At 33.4% G+C, this 26746-nt stretch overlaps 1 protein-coding gene across 2 annotated transcripts in view; it reads right to left on the bottom strand.

The window, feature by feature from the left end:
- Positions 1 to 26746, bottom strand: part of LRRIQ3 (leucine rich repeats and IQ motif containing 3) — a 172442-nt gene that overhangs the window by 111598 nt on the left and 34098 nt on the right. For both annotated transcript variants that reach the window (XM_030825186.1, XM_003260200.2), the window contains exon 4: positions 18583 to 18716. In XM_030825186.1, the coding sequence (XP_030681046.1) occupies positions 18583 to 18716 (134 nt within the window). The remainder of the gene's footprint in view (positions 1 to 18582; positions 18717 to 26746) is intronic.

The raw sequence follows: 26746 nt of genomic DNA, 5'->3' as shown, positions 1-26746 counted from the left end.
GTGGGAGTGTAAATTAGTTCAACCATTGTGGAAGACAGTGTGGCAATTCCTCAAGGGTTGAGAACCAGAAATACCATTTGACCTAGCAATCCCATTACTGGGTATATACCCAAAGGATTAGAAATCATTCTACCGTAAAGACAAATGCACAGGTATGTTTATTGCAGCACTATCCACAATAGCAAAGACTTGGAACCAACCCAAATGTCCATCAATGATAGACTGGATAAAGAAAATGTGGCACATATACAACATGGAATACTATTCAGCCATAAAAAAGGATGAGTTCATGTCCTTTGCAGGCACATGGATGAAGCTGGAAACTATCATTCTCAGCAAACTAACACAAGAGCAGTAAACAAAACACCGCATGTTCTCACTCATATGTTGGAGGTGAACAATGAGAACACAGGACACAGGGAGGGGAACATCACACACCCGGGCCTGTCATGGGTTGGGAGGGTAGGGAAGGGATAGCATCAGGAGAAATACCTAATGTAGATGATGGGTTGATGGGTGCAGCAAACCACCATGGCACGTATATACCTATATAACAAACCTGCATGTTCTGCACATGTATCCCAGAACTTAAAGTATAATTAAAAAAAAAAAAAAGAAGAAGAAAAGAAATAAATATCCTGGCTCTTTTGCTTCTGTTAAAAACAAACAAAAAAAAAAACAACAAAAAAAAAACCAAAAAAAAAAAACAAGGCCCTGACTTTATTTAATGGTAATGTGACCTGGATGTATGATTACAAGTTAGGGGTAGAGGCCAGTACAGATAAGCATGAAGACCTTTAGCATTTTTCATTTTAAAGACGATCATGTTTATAGCCAAATCACAGTTCATAATTATGCCAGGTCACAAAAAGTCTACTTTCAGCTATTCCTTCTAAGTAAACTGGGGCCAAAATGCCCAGACTGTCTCCAAATATCCTTCAATCCATTACCAGATTTATATACTTACTTTTTGGTGTCCCATGGGCAGGGTCTGACCCAGAGTTCAGCTAGGCATGTCAAGTTGAATGTCTGTTGTCTCAATATGAGAAACAAAAGGAGAAAAACTGCAAGTGGAACTCTTCAGGAGAGTGAAATGGCCTTTGTTTAAACAAAAATCCTCTCTTATGGCTGCTTTCTTGAAAGCAGCCAGCGAAGACTGTTTCAAAACAAGTGGACTGAGAAACTACATTTTTGGACTCAGAACATGTTGCCAGTTGTAACTTGTAATAGGAGTATTTTTCATTTTAAAGATGATCATGTTTATACTGAAATCACATTTCATAACTCCCAGGACAACATGGGCTCCCAGATGTAACTAGGTTACATATGAAATTCAATTATCTATGATATATCTGTTCCTCTCCCAGCACCTTCCCTTCCTCTCCAATACAGCCCCCAGTACACTTATCATAGAAAATATGAGAGTGGCTGGGCATGGTGGCTCATGCCTGTAATATGACACTTTGGGAGGCCAACACTTGAGGCCAGGAGTTTGAGACCAGACTGAACAACACAACAAGACCCTGTCTGTACAAAAAATAAATAAATAAAACACAAACACAAAAAAATGTATTTATGTGTATATATATATATATACATATATGTATGTGTGTGTGTGTATATACACACACATTCATAAATGTAAAATATTAGGCTGTAAATGATGAAAATATGATGGCTTTGAGGAAATAAAATGTATAATTTGACTTCAAACTCTTCAGTGGAAAGAAGGAAGGGAGAAAGGAAGGAAGGAGGGAGGGAGGGAGGGAGGGAAGGAAAAAGCGAGTGGCTAGGAAGGGAAGTAGTGAGGACTGGCCGCTATCCATGCGATTGCATACACCAAAATTTTTAGTGTCATCCATCATATGCTTCTTTTACTCACCATAACAACCACTACCCATTTGCTCATCAAATTCTCTAATTCTCTGTATTGTACTCATAAATACCTTTATCCAATCCCTACATCCATATTTTATTCCAGGCCCTTATGACTCACCCAAACTATTTTAGTAACCTAGGATTGATGGCTTTAGTCTTCCCTCATTAAAACTTTTATTCCACATAACTGTAGAGTAACATCTGATGACATCTCTTCTGTGCTTAAACACTTATAGTGGCTTGCCACTACTTATAACAAAGGATAACATTTCTTGATATAAATACTAACTATATAAAAATAACAATATTAATGTCTTATTATAACCCATAGATAAAATTATAGTACATGTCAAAATAGCATGAAAGTTGAAAAGGAGATATAATGAAAATAGAGTTCTAAAATTTTTATATGGTCAAGAAGAAGAGTAAAGGTACTAATTAAATGAAGATATATTAAAGTAAATAAGCATATTTTATTTTCCAGGATTACTGATTCTTCAAAATTGGAAATATAGAGTGTATTTTCCAAAATAGTAGAGGGGGAAAACATACAACAATAAAAACTAAATTCCAAAGAAGGCAGAAAATATGAGAGAGAAAATTTACAGAACAGGAGAGAAAAGCAAAAAGCAAAAATAACACAATGTATTTAATACCCCAAACATCAGGAATAACATTTAATGTAAATAGTCCAAATACGATAGTTAATATAAAAATTGTCGGACGGGGTTTAAAAAACCAAACTCTTATTTATGAGCTAGATAGACAGATAAAGATAAATATGCAGAAAGATTATAACCAAATGGATAGAAAATAAATATGCAAAAACTAAATACAAAACAAGCCAGTGTAAATATATCTGATAAAGTAAACTTTAAGCCATAAAGATTACTAGATGAATTGAGAGTCATTTCATAAAGATAAAAGGTTCAATTGACTGATTGACATAATGATTTTTAATTTTTATGCAACTAATAACATAGTTCAAAATATGTAAAACAAAATTTGACCTAACTATAATGAAATAATAATAATACATCTACAATCACAGTGAGAGATGTAAGTTCACTTCTCCCAGTGACTGATAAAACTAGTAATCCCAAAATTAATAAGGAATAAAATAGTCGAACACCACCTAACCCGTGACCTAATAGAAATACAAAAAATATCCTAGCCAATAACTATAGAGGACACTTTTTTTAAGCACACATGAAAAGCGTGGGCCATAAGCAAATCTCAATGAAATTCAAAGTCAAAGGACTGAAATCATATAGGACAGGATTTCCTACTACAAGGCAATTAAGCTTGTTTCCCCTGACCTAAGATATATTCACACCAAATAAGTTATTATCATATCAATGTGAAATGTCCTTCCCTACCTCAATAACTTTACACATCCTACAGTTTGACTAGAATTAAACCCTTTACAACTAATCCCGCTCTTCTGGCACCACATCCCTTCCAATATAAAAACATACATATATTCCATACTTGCTGAAATTTTTAAATTTTTGAAAAAATTCATGTAATATAAGCTCTATGAAGTCTTTCTTGACAACCTCACCCAATCAGAATTAATTGTATACCCATAAAGTTGGCTAAATATTTGTCTACTGTAATATTTATCATAGTAGATAAAATACTGTTTGTTTGTCTGTATAACTGAACTATTATCTTCTTATGATTAGGAACCATAATTTGCGTCTTTTTGTATTCTCAACACCTAAAGCACTTAAGACACAGCAGGCAACTAATATACTAACATCATGGAACTAGGTTTTCTTTGGCTGCCAAGATATTCAAAACTAAATTTGTAGCTCAATTCTTGTTGTCTATTCTAATTTATATCTCCAATAGTAAATTTTTAAAAATATACTTCAGTTTCTTAATAGTACATGATAGATTATCAATTCAAAATACAAACAAGCTGATGATTCTAAAAATAAGCATGGTTAGATGGCAATGTTGCATCTATAAAACACGGTTTGAGCTAATATTTTACACAAAAGTATAACTATGGCTTATTCAAGAAAAAAAAATCAGTTTGCCTGTATTGCCACAAAAACAGTAGCTAGAAAATATGAATGGACAGATACATTGTTTGAATTGTTTCTAAAAATTTTAAAATTTCTAAATGTTTTGAACACACCAATGTAGACATTAACTTATTCAATAATTATTAACATCTGGTATTTTTAAGGTGCAGATAATTTAACTCAATACTTTTAATTTCTAAATATGTATTAGATACATATTTTGTTTGATAAAAAATGTTCTTCTAATTTTTACAACAATTTTATGTCACTTGTATCCAAAATTATGAGTTATATAAAACTAAGAAAAAAACACAAACAATATTATTTTGGTAAAATACTGGACTCATTTTGTTGCTTTATGAAAAATTTTCCTAGTCCACTTTTGTTTTCCATTATTAAAAGATAACTGGAGTATCAACTGAAAAGCAGTTTCATAATTTAATCCTGGAGACATTAAACTGAGAGTTACCACTTCTTCCCCTAAAGAATTCTCATTCTTTTTAAAGGCGCTGAATAATATTATTCTGAATAATGTTCCATTTATACACACACACATACACACACACACATACACAAACACATATTACACAAACATATATAACAATTTCTTTATCTGTTTATTCCTTGATGGACATTTGCATTGATTCTGTATCTTGGCTATTGTGAATAATGTTGCAATGAACGTGGGAGTGCAGATATCTTTACAAGTTGGCGATTTCATTTCCTTTGAGTTCGAAAGACTGGGGTTGAATTGTTGCATCATATGGTAGTACTATTTTAAGTTACTTTAGGAACCTCCATATTTTTCCCACAGTAGCTGTACCAGTTTCTATTCACACTGATAGTATCGCCAGGACTTCCACTTTACTAAAAATACTGCTTCTCAAATTATTAATTATCCCATCAAATGAGATAATGAAATCCACATACTACTCAGGAATTGTTAAAGCTTCAATTTTAGCATATTCTCCTCCTAATAGTGTTTACCTATTTTCCCAAAGCGGAATTAATCACACCACACCCAGTCCACTTCAACCAAGGAAATACTGCACTGTAATGTGACTTTCTGACTTTGCAAATTAGGCAGCCAAACCATTCTTAGAGTAGGTAGCCAAAGCCTATGTAAAGGTCACAGATATAAGGTTGACTGTTAAAGTAGCTTAAATTTCAGTGTCATGTATTATATACAATTTCACATGAATTTTGTATTTTTAAAGGGTACTTATTCCTGGAATGGCCACAAATGCTTGCTTAAAAGAGTCAGGGGTATATTCATCTGAACCCATAAAGAAGCAGACAGAGGCAATCATGCTGTTAGAGCTTCAATCATCAGGGCATGCATCAAGGCCCTGCCACTTATTTTTGCAGCTCCTGAAACTTGCTGACGGATGTACTATTCTTGCCTTAAGTGCACGAAGACCCACAGATTATTGAAATGAGCCCACCCACCTTTTTATGACACCAGTCTTCCAGTAAGTCTAATGAGGACAAGAAGATAGCAATACAGCTGTCTTGCATGTGTATCTATGTAGAAGCCCATTCATTTTGAAAGAAAGCAAACACACAAAATATTCTGCTCCTAGTACCACTTCTGAAAAATGGAAAACTACTTTCTAATAAGACTAATATAAACATCTATTTTTTATTCTGAGTTTCAAAGGAGTCAAAATATTTTGCAAAGTATTAGTGCCATTAAAATTATTTGAAGTAAACTTTAAATAAAATAAGGAAACAATTCAGTCCAATTCTGACAACTTCAGCAGAGCCATTATTCAACTGGGTAAGATGAACGGGAGACACTACTTTACGGATAATATTTAATTATTAAAATTGTTTACCCAGTCATAAAATGTTATTAATTCTTTAATAGCATTTTAATAAAGATAGTTTTTGGTTGACAAGTAGTAGAAGAAAGCACATCTGTGTTTCAAGATAGCATTAAATGAAGTAAGGTAAATTTTGAAGATGCAAATTTTAGATAGTATGGCCTTGAATCTGCACTTTGTTTTAACAGATGGTTAACAATCCCTACCATATGCAAAGCTAGACAATATTTTAAATCATTGTATATATCCAGGAAATTCACTTTATTAAACATGTTTCATGCAAATGTTGGCATAAATTTATTATTTAAAATATAATTTTCTTTAAGAAACTTGTGCTACTGGTATCTTCAATATACCTAACTTTTAAGGTAGGAATTAACCTAATCTTCATTATACATAAGTAACATAATCATTGTTGAACACACTCAGCATTCAAAATTACATAATTTACTATAAAAAGTTATAATAATCTATTATGTATTATATAACTTTTTATCTCATAATTCCAAAATGAAGTCTCAAAACTCAGGTAGCTAAGGTAACTACTCTTGGTACATTAGATGTATTACTAAAAAGTTGCGTATAATGCTTTCATATTAACAAATTATATTAAGTACATTATAAATGTTTTATACTTAAAGTAAATCTTTAATGTGAGTAATTTTAAATGAGACTAATCATTCCCTGATTCATATAAGTTGTGATAATGCTATTTTGAGTATTATAATAATTTATATTCCTTTAAGAACTAGTGAAGCATTAACGATGTACATTTAAAATGCATAAATAGATGTTGGTGTTTAAAGTTTTGACCTCAGAATCAACTATGATCCATTTATTCTTTACCTATTTGGGCACCTTTCAGTTAGTAGCTCTTGTTTTTTCTCTTTTCTCCTTAACAAAGTGCCCTTAAATTTGACAGACAAATTAGCTAACTTCCTAGTCCTGACCTTTGGTCTAATTTCCTAGATTATAATCAGTGTCCCTTCATTTGACAAGGAGTCTTATTTGCAACCATATTTGGCATGATCCCAGGATCTCCACATATCAAATACTGCCCAAGTAATCAACAATGCAGATTTCTAAGTTAGTTATCATATGGAAACCTAATCTAGAACAAATTTCTGTAGTCTAGTTTAACATGAAACATTCCTTTATTTTCAATAGATTTTATATTTCAAGGAAACTAGATTAATATTTTTCTATCAACTTAAAAATTAGAAAAAAAAGGTTTTTTTTTTCACTTTCTTGGACACAGCTTCAAGCAATCCTTAAATTCAGAGGACTGTAACAGTCCGTAAAAAAAAAAAAAAAAAAAAAAAAAAAAAAAAAAAAAAAAAAACAGCAAAAAAAACAATTTACCAAATTATCTCCATTGTATCTTATGTATCTGTCAGGGTTAACAAACTTTTTCTATAAAAAGCTAATTAATAAATATGTAGGCTTTGGAGTGTACATATGTTCTATTGCATATTTTTCTTTTTTTCTAACAATCCTTTTAAGTTATAAAAACCATTATTCCTTATGCACAGGCGATATCAGATTTTTCCTGCGGACTATAGTTTCCCAACCTTATATCTATATTTTATCCTAATTCATACATGAACGTGTACACACACACACACACACACACACATTTTTCTCCCATATTGCCTTAGAAATTTTTGAGGAAAAATAAAAAATAAATGCACATACACACACATATACATATACATACACAATTTTAAATTAAATTTAAAATATTTTTACCTACAGAAATAGAGACCCCATATCAATCTTGCTTATTATGATAATATGGTCTATGTATACAAAAATAATTTAATGTACATTTAGTAGTGGTATACAACACCTGAAAATCCTTCCATTTTGGGTACCTCTACTAATGTTGTTATCACTAGCGTATGAATGACTTAAGAAAACAAATTCCATTTTCCATTTTCCTAAGAGCTAAGGCCACAGTCATATGACTTAGCTTAACCAATTCGGTGCTTTCTCCCTGGATTTTTACTTGTCAGGGACAATCCAAAAGCACAAGGACAACAAAAGGGTATTCATGACAGCTGCAACAGAATAATGGGGAGACAAGTAGCCAATAATAACAGAAAACTAGGAACGCTCTCTGGTGCAGTCGGCTCTGCCATGCTTCTCACTGCTGTTCATTTTCCAAAGCCAGTTACTGTGTCTTCCTGAATTTTTCGTGAGCTTCCTGAAAAACCTCTAACAAATTCTATTATTGTCTAAGTCATTTACAGTTAGCTTCTGCTGTTTGCAAGAACTCTAGATACTACATAATCTAATCTTCTAAACTTTTATGTGAGAATGATTAAAAAAATTACTTGCTTTAATCAATTATGAAAGAAATAACTCATTAACTGCTCATCAACCAAATAATCAGAAAAACATCACAAGTTTAATAGGCCTACAATCTAAATTTGAAGAGTTTTGTAAAATATTTCACCGCTAAAATATAATGAATTACTTAGTTTTTTCTTAATTATATTTGTATTAAGTATTTAAATGTAGTATTTCTCTTCTTTTTATCTACCTTTAAAAATAAATCCTCAATTTTCTCTATCACATCTATGAAGTAATTATATTTACCTGATAGAACTGCTGTGAGGATCAAATGAGTTAATAAAGACAAGTGTACATTTAAAACTTCCCACAAAGTATATAGTTATGCCATATAATGATGTTCCAGTCAATGACAAACTGCATATACACTGGTAGTCCCCATGAAATTATACTACCATACTTTTATTCTCTTTTCTATATTTAGATATACAAATATTTATCATTATGTTACAATTGCCTATAAAATTTAGTATAGTAATATGCTGTACAGATTTGTGGCCTAGGCTACAAATAGGCTATATCACCTAAGTTTGTCTAAGTGCAGTAGGCTATACAACCTAAGTTTGTCAAAGTACTCTCTGTGGGTTCACACAATGACAAAATCACCTAACAACACATTTCTCAGAATGTATCCTTGTCATGAAGCAATGCTTGACTGTATTTCAGCAAAAATAATCTATTAGGAATAAAATAATTGCTATTTATAGTGTAAAATCGTATACAATGTTAGTGTACCATTATATATATTCCATGATATGCCACTATATATGTGAAAATAGTAATTCTATTAAAATATAAACTCCACAAAGGCAGTGAATTTAAATGTTTTGTCCACTGCTGTATCTTCAGGACCTAGAAAGGGCCTAACTTATGGTAGGCACTCAATAAATACTTGTAGAATGAACTGAGTGATAAAAATTAATAATTATATCATGCCTATAAGGCAAGTAGTACACATTTGTATATAATTTCATAACTTTGCTATGAAAATTTTATTAAGAAATAATATTTTCCCAAGATCTAGCAAGTACTAGCAGAATAATACAAATTATTTTATTTTATTTTATTTGGTTACGACCCATGAAATACGGGCCTGAGTCCTGTGTCTATAACTTACAAATTTTGAAACCTCAGGCAAGTTATTTGGGATTGTTTATAGGATCAAATGAAGTAAATTACATAAAATGTCTGGCACACAATGCCAAGCCAGAACTTCAATAAATTATCTGATGATTCTAATCCACCGTCAACTTTGAATAACACCAAAAAATTCACAGTAAGTAGGAGAGTTGATTAGACCTAAATAGTTTATATTGTTTTATAATAAATAAAATAGTCTTTATAAGAATTCCCTATGATTGGTCAGCCGAGGCAGCTCACACTTGTAATCCCAGTACTTTAGGAGGACAAGGCAGGCAGACTGCTTGAGCCCAGGAGTTGGAGACCAGCCTGGGCAACATTACAAAACTCCATCTCTATAAAAAATATAAAAATGAGCCAGGCATGGCAATGCGTGCCTGTGGTCCCAGCCACTCGGGAGGCTGAGGTAGAAGAATCGCTTGAGCCCATGAAGGTGGAGGTTGTAGTGAGCTTAGATAACGCCACTGCACTCCATCCTGGACTACAGGTGAGACTCTGTATCAAAAGAAAAGAGTTGCCTACGAACAATAAAAATTAAAAAGCAAATTTAATTTGGTACACTTAATCTCTAAAACTTTCTAGGCAGCAAGAAAATTCTAAAAAAACTCCATATGAAATAAATAAATTTTTCTCTTTTTATCTACGCTTTTTCTTTGGTCAACCATGAAAGATTCTAACTCATGATAAATAAAAACATTTTAAGGTATTTTTCAAACCCAATTAATTCGATATTTGATAACATAGGTTGCTACCCTGACAATCATAGTAGAGAATAATGATTTTATGTCAAAATGCTAATAATTTCAGGAGCGCTTTCCAATATCAACACAATGTCCATAAAATAGAGTGAAAGTGTCAGAAATCTTAAAAATTTAATTTAAAAGGCATGCATTATTGATAAAAACATGTTTTGGATACAGTTTTAACTGTTAGTCTGAGGGGGATTTCCTTATATGTGACTTGAGGCCTTTCTCTTGCTGTCTCTAGCATTCTCTCTGCTTTTGTCTTTTGTCAGTTTAACTATAATGTGCCACTGAGAAGACCTTTTGGGGTTGAATCTTTTTGAGGACTTTTAAGCTTTCTATATGTGGGTCTATATGTTTTGCAAGACTTAAGATGTTTTCAGCTATTATTTCATTAAATAGGTTTTCTACATCTCTGTCCATCTCTTCTCCTTCTGGGTCTTTCAAAATGTGAGAATTTGGTCACTTTAAATTTCTCATTCAACAAGTCATGAATTGCTTTTCTGATATCTTTGTATTGTTTAACTGTGTTCCTTTATATTTCATTGAGTTCCTTTGAAATCATTAAAAAAATTTTTCAGCCATTTCAAATATACTTTTTCCTCTGGAATCTGTTTATAGAGAATTATTGTGTTTCTTTGGAGGCATTATGGTTCCTGCTTTTTCATGTTTCGTGTCCTTACATTGACATCTGTACATCTGGTGTTAACAGTTGCTTTTTCCAATTTTTTGTAGGGAAGTACTTTTTGTTATAGATGTATCTACAGTGTTGGTTGGATAGGATGCTTTGACTTTGAATCTGGTGGATGTAGTGGAGTAGTCTCAGTATAATTTATTTGACCAGAATTAGCATCAGAAGTATCTGTGAGTTCTTCAGTGCTTGAGGCTGCAGTTGTTGGTAGAGGCTGTAGCAAGACTTTGCTGGTGACAGAGACACCAGTCAGGCCAGTCCTCAGTCACCAGTTGTGGCAATGGTGGGCTAGACATGCTGGTCCTTAGGGCTCCACATGGCCTACATGCGTGGCAGTAGTTATGGTTGTGGTTAGGCCAGTCCTTGGGCCTCAAGGATGTTGTAATTATAAAAGATACAGATAAAGAGATGCATAGGGTGTGTTGCGGGGGAAGAAGCATGGAGCTTTCCTTGAGAAATCTTCACTTGTTCAGTTATTCAGTGAAAATTCTGTTTTTAAAGTACTCGTGAGATAACGTTAGATCCATGTAGATAATCTCTCTTAAGGTCAACTGATTAGTAAGTCATCTTAATTACATCTGCGTAATATCATTTGTCCTGGAACATAACATGATCATGCGAGTAACACCAGGGAACAAAAGCATGTGGGTCACCTAGGAATTCTGCCTACCACATGTGAGAGGAGATTAAATAAGATCAAATCTTAGTTACCTTGAAACCATGTGAAGTAAGGACACAATTGGCTTATAATAGGCACACATTTTAGTCAACATGGTTCGAGGCAAAAGTGAGGAATGCCCATGGTGTTATTTTCCTCTTTTATTCTGTTAATATAAGTGATTTTCTAATGTTAAACTAACCTTGTATTCCTGGAATAAATTATATTGGTTATAAGGTATTATTTTTTCTATATCATTGGATCTAATTTTCTAATATTGTATTCATGATTTTTTACATCTGTATTCGTGACACTGACCTGAAATTTTCTTTCTTGTAACGTCTTTGTAAGATTTTGGTATTAAGGTTTTGTTGATCTCTCAAAATAATATGTAAAGTGTTTTCTTTTACTCTCTGGGAAATTTATGTAAGATGGCATTATATTTTCCTTACATGTATAGAATCATTCATCAGTAAATTCATCCAGGCTCAATGTCTCTTTGTGAAAAGGACTCCAAGAATGTGTTCAATTTTTTAATGTATGTACAACTATTTAGTATTTTTATTTCTTCCTTTGTCAGCTTGAAAATTGTTTCTTCACAGAATTTTTTCATATCACATAAAAAAATTGTAATTTTTGGCATAAAGTTGTTCTTACTTTAATATCTGTAGACCTACAGCAATGTGGCTTTTTAAATTCTTTACATTGGTAATTACTCTTTGCTTTATCAGTCTTGCTGGAGTACTATCAATTTCACTCCACAAATAATGAGTTCTTAAATATATTAATTTTTTCATGTGCATTTTCTCATGTTTATTGTATATTTGTATTCCATTTCATTCATTTCTGATACTACTTTTCTTATTCCCCTTTACTCTGTTTGGGTATAACTTCTGCTATTTTTCTATCTTCATGAGACAGATGCTTAGATTCTTGATATTCTAGCCTCTCTCCTTTGTTCATACAAGCATTTGTAGCTGCTAAGCAATAATTATTATTTTGTCTTTTGCTTTCAAATATTCTGTGGCAGAAACTGCCTGACACCACTCAATTCCAATTCTCTTTTTAATCCTTATAACAGTAGCCAAATTTCATACAGGTGACAAAGTGATCAGATAAAAGACCCTATTTCTTAGCTGCCAGTGTACCCATACAACTAAATTCTGGCCAAAGAAATGTAGGAAAGGGGAATTCTGGCCAACCAAATGTAGGAAAAGGGAAATGCAATATATCCAATAAGGGTGATTAAAATTGCTGTTATAATCGAGAGATGTGCCCCTTTCTGCCATTCAGTATTGCCTGTCTTCCAGCATAAAATCAGATGTAAAGATTGGAACTCTGGCAGCCATTTTGACCATAAATGACCTTGAAGATAAAACACACAAATTAGAAAGGTAGATTGAATAGTTAGAGGAAGGTTGGGTCCTTGATTTTGTGCAGTATCACAGGCCTGGACTTCTTGAACCATAGACTCTTCTCATATAAAAAACAAAATTTCTGCCTAGTTTAAGCCAAGATATTGGGGATCCCTCTTACAGAGAACTGAATTGAATTAGTAAAACATACAAATATATTATTTCTTCTTTTTTTAATTATCAAATTTACTAAAGCTTTCAGGAAATTGTAATGTATAGTGATGATTATGGGCCTCCTTATCTTGCTCCTCATTGGATAAGATAATGTACTATTTTGCTGTTATTTTCCAATATGTATATTAATGTATTTTAATCATATTTACTGGAAAATGCAGTCTAAGTATCTTAGACTTTTCTTGCTTCTACTAAAACCTAGTTTATTATAGCCCTAGCATTTAGATGGTTCCTACATTAACACTACCTGCAAAAAGAAATTTGCAACCATACAATCAGACAATCAGAGTTAAACATTTTTCTTGGAAAATAAGCTGAAATTTGTCTTTCTAAAACTTTCACTCCATATACCTGATTCTTTTATCTATTTGACTTATAGAAAATATTCAACAATTTGAGGTCAATTATTTGAATTGCCTTCAATTTACTCTTGTGATACTTATATATCCAAGTTCCCCTAATCATACCTCTCATGATATGACCTCAGGATATTTCATTTCTCTCCACCTTATGTTTTAAGAAATAAATATTTATTTAATAAATATCACCTAAAATGTGAAAGTCACAGAAATTTAGTTTGCCAGAAATAGTTATTGAATGACGCTTTGTTGTTGTTTTTTTTTTTTTTTTTTCTTTTTAGATGGAGCTTGCTCTGTCACCAGGCTGGCGGGTAGTGGCGCGATCTCGGCTCACTACAACCTCCGCCTCCTGGGTTCAAGCAATTCTCCTGCCTCAGCCTCCTGAATAGCTGGGACTACAGGTATGCACCACCACGCTCAGCTAATTTTTGTATTTTTAGTAGAGACGGGGTTTCACCATGTTGGCCAGAATGCTCTCCATCTCTTGACCTGGTGATCTGCCCACCTCAGCCTGAATGACGCTTTTAACATGTAAACATTACTTTTTAAAGGCACTGTGGGATAATAGTTATGGCAGTGAAATAGTTTTCTAATTTCTCCAGATTCCTTCATAGAAACAAACATAACAACCAGAAGGCAAATTTTTTTAAATATCTACAACGGTACTATGTGACAAGGTATCCTCGGGAAATCTAAAATGTGAATGAATGGGGAAAAATCATTGACAATTGTAAGCCCACCGCTGTGTTAGCAATTATTCAGGAGGAAACAAACAAAAGTAATGAGGCATTTGATGGACAGAAACAAAACAAATAGAAGAGAAGCTAAATCCGGAGTGGGGGGGATGGGCATTAGTGTGTGAATACAATAAATAAAAAAATCTATGGTAAGATCTAAAGGATCTGAAGCATTCCGGGACTCTAAACTCCCAAAACTAACCAGCCAAAACTCTCTTACAGGTCAAAGCCCAAAGTGAGGAGAATTTCCTGGGAAAAGAATAGTAATTGAGTAGCAGAGAAAAACAGTGAAAAGAGAGAGAAAAATATCCATATTAACAAGGAGGTAATAGAAACCAGAGCCAGAGATATCAGAAAGAGAACCATGATACTGTGGATGCTACACAAACACAATAGGAGTAGTTTTAAATACTGAAATAAGAAAAGCTTCTCCTTAAAGTTAAGAAAAACTAATTTTATGGAAACAGAAATGCAGAAAAATCACTATCTTGTCCTTTAGAGAATTACAATAAGAAGAAAATAAAGAGCATAACAATATCATTGTAGTCAATGGAAGCAGGCCAGAAAGTGAAGCTTATAAAAAATAAACATAAAATTACACCTATTATTTCAAAGTGAACAAAAAGATAGCAAGAAAATTATATAAGACATGTAAGAGCAAATTTAGAAATGCAGTGATAGAAATGAGAAAAAAAGTATTTAAAAACTCATTTTATATGTAAAGACTAAACCAGAAGGATTATAATTATAAATGAAAACAACAAAAAATTTCCTAAGTGAAATAGACTAAAATAAGAAATATTTTTAAAATTAAAAAGAAAATCAGTAGAAAAAGAACTACCATCACTATGATAAATAAATATGAGTAACTATTCAACAAACTATTTCAACGATATATCTCCAGTCTAATGATTAAAAAAATCCTGCAACAAATCTTGAATTGTATTAAATATGTTGTTGATAGTAGCGTGTAATAGCAATTATGAAACTATTTTGTGTATATTGTAGGATTAAGCTAATGAGTAAAATTAATGATGTTGGCAACCAAAATTCGAAGGGAAGTATAATGTTGAATGAAAGGAGTGAAGAACCCTCTGTGTTGGATTAACATTTGGGGTGTTAACATGAAATTATGATGGAAAGAATAATCCATATTCTGTCTGCTGAAATGGGCTAGGAATAATAGCACCCCAATAGCAATGAATACATCTAGTTTCTAGATCTTACTTTCCAAATACCATTCCTTACTGAAAGGACTAGAGCTGTTTGGAAAAGCTGACTTCAGGGGTGTTGTTAGAAAAGTAGAAGGAGCATGAAATTTGGAATATGTTGAACAACAGAACCTGATATTTATTTACATGCAGTTTCGTCTTTTCATAACTGACCACAAATGACCAGCACAAAATGGCTTTCTAATATTGATTCATATCTTAGCCTCCCCACCAAGTTTAAACTCTTAATGTTTCATCTGTAAAACAGAAAATACAGAAAGACTCAAAAGCTCTGTTTTATTAAATAATATAATGGATTAATGTACCTAACATGGTGCTTTACATATATTGCACATTCAATAAATGTTTGCTTCCTATATTCTTTTCCATTCTTTTTCCTTTTTTACAACCCATCAACACCATCAATAATCCTCCCCATGATCTCAGTATAGCTGCCTTTACGTAGGTTTAGGAGGCTATCAATCTAATTACAACATTTCATTCTAAGAATAAAAGTATGCTTTCCTTATATTCTATCACCCGTACTAGAAATACTACCACTCTAAAAGACAAAAGCATTAATCATAATAATTTTATAAATTTTGGCCATATATATTTCAGGTACTTAAAGTTAAAAATTTCAAAGTACAAAATATTTGGGCGTGAGGAGACATTTCTCATGCCTAGAAATAGAGACACAAGAGGACTAATCACTCGGACCCTAGGTTGTGGGAATCTATAGTTGCCTCTCAGGGGAGCTCTTCATATTTCCTAATTCTTACTTTCACCTTTCCATGAATGAATCCAGATCTGATTTCACCTCCCACTGTCTCTCCATTTATTGATGTATTAATCAATTCAGAAAATATTTTTGAGCACCTAACATGTGTCAGGCATTCTGTTACATATTAAAGATACAGAGTGTAAAACAGAGATACAATCTCGTAGAGTTTATAGTAAATCTGGAGATATAGATAACTATAGAGATGACTATAATACGGTATGGTAAGAGCTTGTGATAATAAAAGTATGTGAAACACATCAAAGAGGCAATATCCCAAACATTTGTCCTAAACAAATTGAAAGTCACTGGAGGACTTTAACTTGGTGAATAAAATGATTAAATTTGTATTTTTGAAAGATTACTGTCTGCATGCTGGAAGGGAGCAAGAAATCCAAGGAAAATTTCCCATGGGGCCAAATAACACAGAGAGCACTAAATATAACAACAACAATAATAATTAAATTTTTAAGGCCGGGCACGGTGGTTCACACTTGTAATCCCAGCACTTTGGGAGGCCGAGGCGTGCGGATCACGAGGTCAGGAGATCGAGACCATCCTGGCTAACACAGTGAAATCCCGTCTCTACCAAAAATACAAAAAAATTAGCCGGGCGTGGTGGCCGGTGCCTGTAATCCCAGCTACCTGGGAGGCTGAGGCAGGAGAATGGTGTGAACGCAGGAGGCGGAGCTTGCAGTGAGCCGAGATCGAGATCGCACCACTGCACTCCAGCCTGGGCAACAGAGTGAGACTCCATCTCAAAAAAAAAAAAAAAAAAAAAAAAGAAAAAAGAAAAAAATTAAATAATAGCTAATAAGAATGTAATATCTACTTTTGGCTGGGTGTGGTGGCTCACGCCTGTAATCCCAGCACTTTGGGAGGCTGAGGCGGGCGGATCACAAGGTCAGGAGATTGAGACCATCCTGGCTAACATGATGAAACCCCGTCTCTACTAAAAATATAAAAAATTAGCCGGTCGTGGCGGCGGGCGCCTGTAGTCCCAGCTACTGGGGAGGCTGAGGCAGGAGAATGGCGTGAACCCAGAAGTCAGAGGTTGCAGCGAGCCGAGATGGTGCCACTGCACTCCAGCCTGGGTGACAGAGCAAGACTGCGTCTCAAAAAAAAAAAAAAAAGAATGTAGTATCTACTTTTGTCAGGTGCTAAGAGCACTATATTGATCATCTCAATTCCCACAAGCAAATAGAAATAAGTACTTTTATTATCCCCTGTTCTTTACAACTTTACAGATAAAGAAATTCAAGCCCAGCATAGGTAAGTAATGAAACTAATGGAACAGAGCTTTAAAGAGAGAGAAAATACAAATCATTTTGTCTTGAACACTGCCATATATTATTACTGAAATCTCTTCCTGCAAAACTCTCTATTCATACATGCTTAGTTTTTAAAGATTGTTCCCATGAACAAAGTTTTTATCCCATGTTACATGAGCGTCAGTGAGAACCTTCATTCTACCAGAGAAAAAAATCCCTGGGGAATAAACTAAAGCCAAGACCCTTTAATTAGATCTGTATTTAATATAAAGAGCACATTAAATTCAAATGCAAAATAAAGACAATTAATATTTTATATAAGTATGCACTTTTCAGCAACTGCCTGATTGATTCTTTTGCACCTCCTTTACTCAGATAATTTGACTTGTCTCCAACGTGAAATGATCTTCTCTCATATTTTGACCTCGGTGTGGAAAATTATGTGGAACCACTTCCTCAGAAGTTGGCGGCACTGTATTTATGGTCAGTTTTGCTACTTATCCCTCATACTTGTTTCTCTTTATCAGGACTACTGCCACCTATGATTTAGCATATATTGGCTTGTGCTGGAAGGCATTGTATCTCATTGTATCTATCTTACCACAGAATGTTGAATCTCATTTCAGTGAAACTTCCTAATCTTGCTTTATCAACAAATGTCTGTTTTCTTATTCCGGATCTACGTTAATCCTATCTGTATTTCAGGGCCTCTTCTGAACTTTACCAACTAGAATAAGCTATATGAATATTTTCATTTAGTTTTTCATATGTTTGACATTTGGTATGACCAATACTATAAATTTATGACAGAGTATCCTATCTTATCTCTGCAAGTACAATGTTGAGAAATTCTAGCAAAAAGGTTTCCATTTATTTGCAAAGCTTAGCTACTGCAAAGGAATGCAAGGAACAAAAAAAGAGGAAAAGACAACTAAATAAAGGACAATATAGATTGATGTGGTAGCAGATGTGTCAGCAAAATTGTATTCGCATCTAAACAAAATATAAAATATTCTGTATATGTTCCATGTTTTATATTTCTATTGTATCCCATTATATAATCCATGGCTTACATTTGTATTTGTATGGTAAATTGAAAAGAAAAAATAAAATATCAAATGTTGATTATGTTAAATATTATATTACTACAGAGTCTGTGGTATTTTTCTTAAAGTTAGGTTAAACAGACTATACCATGTTGATTGGGGAGAATACAAAAATGCAAATTATTGGAGAATTGACTTCTTATCATTTATTTCTTCACATTCTTATTTCAATATTCAAATGGTAAAGAAAACAAAACATACCTCAAATTTTTTCTAACTAAGAAACCACGTATCCATCTTTGAAGAATCAAAACTGGTGAATTATGAGCCAGAATTGCATTAATTTTTGAAGTAATATGTTTAATATTATTAATTTCCTCTTCATAGGTTGTTCCCTGTACAAAGAAAATATAATTAATAATTTTTATCTTTCATGAAAGTATTTCCAAAAGATATTTTAAATTTGGTAATCTATTGGTTTAAATAAACTAACAAAATGTTCACAAGGTCTTACAGGCATTATAGTTAAATTATGATATTGTTGGATGTTTGTGCCCTCCAAATCTTATGTTGAAATGCAATCCCCAATGCTAGAGATAGGGGCTTATGGGAGGTATTTGATCATGGGGGCTGTTCCCTCCTGAATGGCTTAGTGTCATCCTTTTGATGATGAGTGACTTCTTGCTCATATAGTTCACGTGCGATCTGGTTGTGGGACCACCCCTGCTCCCTCTCTCACCATGTGACTTGCCTGCCTCCCATTCACCTTCTACCATGATTGTAGGCTTCCTGAGGCCCTCACCAGAAGCAGATGCCAGCACCGTACTTCCTATATACCCTATGGAACCATGAGCCAAAATAAACCTCTTTTCTTTATAAAGTACCCAGCCTCAGGTATTTCTTTATAGCAATGAAACTGAGTAATAAAAATAATAAATACATTTTTATTATTAGAGCAAAAGAACAGTAATTAGTAGCATCAAATAATTAACTAGAGTCTGAACTCCATCAATTAACTCCCCTCCATTCTCTGTAAATTTAACTATATTCATATCTATACTGAGTAGAAGTGCCTTCTACTCAAACTTAAAACAAGAAGTATCTCTCTTTTTGTCTAAGATTGGCACTCTGTCACTGTTATGAGTCTCATATCTATTTTCTAAGGCTCTTCCTCTGCTAGCACTATCTGTTCATATATAAAGATGATCTAACTTTACCTATCCTTAAATCCTAACTCTCAATCCTTTATATCTAACTTTCATTAAGAGTCCAAAATCTAGAAACAGAATTCCACATTTGTTTCTCCCACTTTTTTTTTTTTTTTTTCTGTATCTCATTCCACTGGCTTCTATCCCTATCATCCAAGGGCACTTTTTTAGAGTTAACATTGGACATTGCCTCCTTGAAATTAGATTCTGTACTATACTCCTTTCAGTTTTCCTCTAAATCTTCTTTACTTCTGCACTTTAAAAAAAAACTACATATACCATGTTTATCACTTCATTGTTACATTGAAAGAATTTTCTCTATGACGCTTTTTAATTTCTACACATCCTCCAAATGACCACTTCTAAGTTCATAGCTTGAACACTCACCTTTGTGCTATAGACTCTCAGATTTCTATGTTTAGGCCTGACCTCTCTCCTGAGCTATGTAACAATATAGTCAAACTGATATCTAATTAAATACAACTTTCCCAAATATGAATCTTCTTTCCCAACCTGCTTTCTCATATACACTACCTTAGTAAATGGTACCACTGCCCACAGTTACCTAAACCAGAAACCCTGGAACTATCCTAGGTTCTCTCTTTTTTTATGCTTCCTGGCATACAAATGTTACTAGATGCAGTACATTCAACATCCCAAATATCAGTCTTACCTCTTTTTTTCTTCTATTTTCTGCCATTGCTTTTCCCATGTCTTTAACACCACTTCCCTAACTTACTAAAATTCTCCTAACTTATATTTTCATTAATTCCTGTTCCCCCACTTCCTCCAAACCATAAAATGCACTATTGCTAGATGGAGCATTCCAAAATGCAAATCTTATCATATGACATTCTAGATTAATATATTTATTGGCTTAGCAATGAAAGACAAATTACAAATGTCTTGGTTTGCCACACAAAGTCCTTCTTGATTTAGTCCCATCCTAGCTCCTTAATCTCATCTCCATTTATCCTACATAGAATTACCTGATAATCAAACTTAAATGCTTTTTACAAATGCCATCTGTATTTCTTGAACTGCCTTTTTCAATGATTTGTCTCACAATTTTAGTCTTTGGGAGACTCAGTTCCTTCCCCCAAGAAGACTTTCTTGATGTTGATCTGCATTCAGTGTCTTTATACAATATTATCCTGTGTCCTGTGAAATAATTCACTTGCCACTCTTGACAATGTTGAGTTTTACCTGACCCGTGTTCTTGGAAAACAGTGAAAGTTAAGAAATCTCCTCAGTCCTTTGTTTCAGGAAATGGCTTACTGAAAAGAAGCACCCTGCTCTTTATGACTGACTTAAATAATACTCTCGGAGGCCTTTCTTGTTTGTTTATAACAAGACCTGACCACAGACCTTCCAAATTCCCATTCTTCCCTTCTTTAACAATTAGCTGAAAGGTTTTGTCCCTACCAATCAATTGGAATAAAATATTTGTTAGCCAAACTTCAGTTGAGATTATTTCCTTCCTCTGGGCCCCTGAACTTTGGCCTACCATCAGCCCTAGCCAGCACACAGTCTCCCTTTAACAGCCCCTCCTAAGAATAGGTTTGTCTCAGGGTAAAACAGTCTGTGCTCTAAGGTTAGACCATACCACTTTTCTTCATTCCACTTTCCCACATTCATTTATTTATAGTCTTGTTTATTCCTCCTTATAAATGAGAAATTCTTTTGCCTAACCATTATGACTTTTGCAGATCTTATGGTCAGAACATTCTCCATATTGTAATAATCCCACTCTGCCTATTGCAATAGTTCCTCTCCCTCACGTGCAATCAGCTTTTTGAATAAGGTCTCTATTTATTAATCCTGATGTTTTTAGCTGACAAATTATTCTTTAATGCAATCATTGGTATATCTTCTCCATATAAGCTCACCAAATTTAACAACTCTTCATCCTACATATCTGGACTAACTGAGATATCTGGTCTATAACTGGCATTTGATTATCAATTGACTGTTAAAATACTAAGTAATCATCATTGTTGGACTCCAAGGGTGACTTAACAATGTCAATCAATTTATTCTTGTAACTCAGTTATTTTGCATGGCTACAAAGACATCACACTCTTTTTCTCCCTTTTAAACTTTTCTTAGTCTGTTTTGCTGGTTCATTTTCTTCTGCAAACATTTAAATATTTGATTTAACTCAGATTTTCATTCTTTTTCATCTTTCTTGGCTAACTCTTCTCAAGTGATCACCTTCCTTGTTATATCTTACTGCCTCGCATACCTAGATTATCCACATAGCTGTAATCTCCTGTCAGACATTCTTTCTTAAATTACAGGCATATAAAATAAACTTCCAATTCCATTTATTTACTTTCATGTCAAAACCATAAATAATTATCTCCCTAACTTGAATCAATCCACACTCACATTGTATTATCTATATAGTCATAAAAACGATTCTTCATCTTGTCAACCAAGTAATAAACCCATATTCCTCTTTCTCTCGCACCCTTTTCCATTCAATAAATCACTAAATTCTATCAAATAGCCCTTCAATCTGTTCCTTATATGCTATACCTAAACCATTATAATAGACACCTAATTCCCTTATATTCAATTTCCCTCCACTCCAAAATTACAGAATACAGGATGATTTTTCTAGAATAAAAATCAGGTCATATAAATGCCTGAAATGTTTCCCCAAGATCTTGCAAGATAAAGTCCTGTCTCCTTAGTATTACATATAACACCATTTGCTATTTTAATCCCGTTTTTGTCTCCAGCATCATTTGACATGCCCAAACATATCCTCCAAACTCCAAGAACACGAAACTACTTGTTGTCACTTGCATGTGCCAAGCTCTATCAATACCTCTGTGCCTTTGCAAATGCTTTCCACTCTGCCTCACAGGCTCTTCACTCATGCCAACACCTCTATTTGCCTAGTGATTTCTTACATTCAAAAAATTCATCAGAAATATAAATACTTCTGCATTTTTTTCCTGTGATTAGAGAATTGAACTTCAAAGATTTTTAAAGAAAATATATGTACTTTGCTCACAGAATTTTTCCCAGTACTCAGATTCATGATGTTTTATCCATTATTTCCTTGATTATTGCTTCTCCTTCATTTGCTTTAATTTTCTGTACCGTAATTCCATCCTATTCATAAATATTACATGAATGTCTACATTTTTTCTCATAACTTTATATATTTATTCTCATTTTGGTGAAGCCATTCTGTCAAAGGTCAGTTTCTCATATTGAATTTTTGATTTAGCTTATCAACTATTTCAGTTATGTGGCAGAGTCTAAGTTCTTTTCTGAAGCTCCTAACTGCTCTCAGACGAGTCCTGTCATATACCATTTGATATTTATTGTAACCCTGACTGTATTTGAATCTCTCCATGAAACCTATTCTGTAGTAATGGATCCTGTCACTTGTTCTATCATCACCCTGCAAACATAGAGGGTTTTGCAGAATTTCCTCTAGTTCCTGTGATTTTATAATATTTTTCAAGAAGAATAGCTTAAAGTCAGGCTATCTTAGTTTCTTCTTTTGATTCAGTTATGTCTTAGTCCATCTGGGTAGCTATAACAAAATACATAGACTGGGTAGCTTATAAACAACAGAAACTTATTTCTATCAGTTCTGGCGGCTGGGAACTTCAAGATAAAGCCACTGGCAGTTTTAGTGTTGGATTAAGGCCCACCTCCTGGTCCATAGATGGTACCTTCCCACTGTGTCCTCACGTAATGGGAAGGGGACGGATCTCTCTGGGGCCTCTTTAAAAAGAACACAAATCCTATTTATGAGGGTTCTACCCTCATGACCTAATCACCTCCAATATTCTCCACCTCCAAATAGCATCGCATTGGAGATTAGATTTTAGCATATAAATTTTGGACTGGCCACATTTAGACCATAACAGTCTCACCTTCGTTGTATCTGACAAAAAGTCTTTGCTATGTCTAGAATTATCCAGAGCTAATAATATTTTGTAAGAATATTATCTTTTACTAGTTTCTAGTATAGATGTGATTTCCACAAATCTTTATGTTTCTTTGTTAATTACATTTGTGCTCATGATGCCACTTGGGGCTTAGGATTAAAGGGGTTGAGTGTAATGACATAAAAGTGCGTAAGTGGTGGCAAGGGGATGGGGGTAGATGTGTTGGAGAAGCAGAAAGAATACAGGAGAGAATTTAGATGATTAGAGCCAAGTAGCCCTGGTCAGAAGCAGTTCTTATCAGTAGAGAACCATTAAGCTCATACTGCAGTTTACATCAGAGTCCTGCTTCTTACTGAGTCATGACAAATTCCTTCTCATTAAAGAAATAAACAGAATATTCATCAGCTATGGGTAGTATGAGTGTCCCTTCCGGAGAACAAGTAACCTCCAGACAATATTTAAGCTTTCTGATGTCATAAAACAATGATCTTGAAAAGTAGCAATAAAGATCCTGCAAAATTTTACAAATGCCATAAACTATTTGATGTCTGAAGATGAAGGAACCCTCTTTCTAAAATAATAATAATAATAATAATAATGCATTCCCTCCATTAAAGAAGTGATGGCTCTGAAGAAAAACTACATTTGTTTAAATCCTAGTTCTACCACTTGCTAGCTGTGTATTATAGGGTAAATAACCTATCTGTCTCATGTTTTCATCATTTGTAAAATGGGGATAACGATGGTACAACTCACTGGGTTATTGTGAGGTTTTAAGCATGCAAACAATGTTATCTTTCAACAGTTTTATAGCAATACTTAAAATAATATAGTGTTTTAGGGTTTATAAGGGACTTCCACATACATTATTATATTTGATACTTACAAAATTTTATCTAAAAAGAGACATGTACTAGTTAATTTATCCAAACTAATACAATGTAAAATTATGAAAACAAATTAACTATAAAAGATAATCACTCCAAATGTTTTCAATCCAATCAAAGGAATTACAGTAAAGGCTTAGCAAAGAACAAAAGATGCTTAGGCAAAAAACTATCAACAATCAATAAAATGATTGGTAGAATAATAGAAATTCTATACTACTTGCCTGAAATGAAACAGGGGCTATTACTAATCCTGGAACGAAGTAGAGTGAGACATGCAAAAGAATATTAAGGAATTTTATAATTATGACTCATATGGATGAGAGTGTTTTGCATGTTGACAGTAAGAGTTGTTTAAAAACTAATTCTAAAACTATATTCTAGTCACCTTGTATAAAATGATGCAAAACAATTTCCCAATTAATTTGACATTCTAAATGCCTATTATACCTATATAATTTTTATCTTTCCTACTTCCATGTTTTTAGTTCTACAATCTAGTCCATAAAGTTTATCTTTTTCTATTTTATTTGTGAATATTTTCCGTAAGAATATTTGATCTCATAGAAGTAAAATGTAGAACAGAGGATACTAGAGGCTGGGAAGGGTAGAGGGAAAGAAGAGATAGGAAAAGATTTGTCAGAAGAGAAAATTACATGTAGATAGGAGGAATAGGTTCTAGTGTTTATATCACTGCAGAATGACTATAGTTAATAATAACATATTATATAGTTTTAGATAGCTAGAAGGAAGATAGTGAATGTTCCCAACACAAAGAAATGATAAATGTTTGAGATGATGAATACGCTAACTATACTGATTGGATCACTATACACTATATATTTTGAAACACCATAAATGCCATAAATATATACAATTATATCAGTTAATATTTTTTTTTAAATCCAATTTTGGCACACATTTTCTCAGCATATTTGAAAAGTGTAAAACATACCAATCCCATAAGTATTTATTTCAAATAAAGAAAAATCATATCATTTTTACCTTTTTATTTACTCTTTTAATATTATGTTCACTTTAATAGTCCCACAAAATGGTAAAAAATCTGTGTGAAACTCCCCACACTAGCATGGAAGCTTTTGTATTATTTAAATGAGTATTTCTAAGGATCACTTGGTAAACACTGAGGTACAAGACGGCTGTGTTTTGTTAACTGTAAACCCAGGGCATAGAACAAAACTGTAACATAGTACATAGTAGTTATATAATAAAAGTGAGTACTCTAAGTGTGCTAGGCAGTGAAAATATAATTTTTCTATTGTTGAAATAATTCTACATAAATAGCATTATTCTATGGACATTCATACAGATTGCTGCATGTATATCAATAACTTGTTAATATTTCTGGTTGAGTACTATATCCTGGTAGGGATGTGTCAATTCATTTAACCATTCACTCACTGAAGGACATCTAGGTATTTTCCAGTTTGGGGCCATTACCAATAAAACTGCTTTAAACACTCATGTACAAGCTTTTATGTGAACATAAGCCTTCATTTCTCTGGAATAAATTCTCAGTATTGCAATTGCTGAATCATATGATTATTCCATGTTTATTTTTTTCAGAAAATGACAAAATCTTTTCCAGAGTGGCCGTACTATTTTATTTTCCTACCAGTTTCTCTGCATACACACTAGAATTTATTGTCACTCCTTTTTTTTAATTTTAGCCATTCTGAATAGTATGTAGTAATATCTCATTGTGGTTTTAATTTCCATTTCCCTAACAGCTAATGATATTGAATATTTTTTCATGTGATTACTTTGCCATCTGTATATACCCTTTGGTGAAATTCCTCTTCTGGATTTTGTTCAATTTTTAATTAGATTGTTTCATATGTTTTTGATGTGTGTGTGTATGTGTGTCTGTGTGTGTGTGTGTGTGTGTTAAGGCTTGAGAGTTGTATACATTTTCTATATACTAGTCCTTTTTCAGATACATGGCGTTATAGGCTGAATCGTTTCCCCTCAAATTCATATACTGAATTCCTAACCCCCAATAACTCAGAATGTGACTGTATTTGGAGATAGGGTTCTAAGAGGTAAATAAGTTAAAATACGACCATATGGGTGGGCTCTAATACAGTATGACTGGTTTTAAGAAATTTGGATACAAACACTTTCACAGAGGAAACACCATGTAAAGACAGGGAGAAGAAGAGCATCTACAAGCCAATGAGAGAGTCTTCAGAAGAAATCAACTTTGCAGATGCCTCAATCTTGGACTTCTAGCCTCCAGAATTGTAAATAAATAAATAAACGTCTCTTTAAGCTACCTAGTGGTACTTTGTTATGGCAGCCCTAGCAAACAAATTACATAGAGTTTGCAAATACTTGCCCCAAATCTGTAGCTTATCTTTTCATTCTCTTAACCAGGTCTTTCATAGAGCAA

This window comes from Nomascus leucogenys, chromosome 12 (assembly GCF_006542625.1).
Source record: "Nomascus leucogenys isolate Asia chromosome 12, Asia_NLE_v1, whole genome shotgun sequence".
Lineage (NCBI taxonomy): Eukaryota > Metazoa > Chordata > Mammalia > Primates > Hylobatidae > Nomascus > Nomascus leucogenys.
This window is presented reverse-complemented; position numbering and strand designations above follow the sequence as displayed.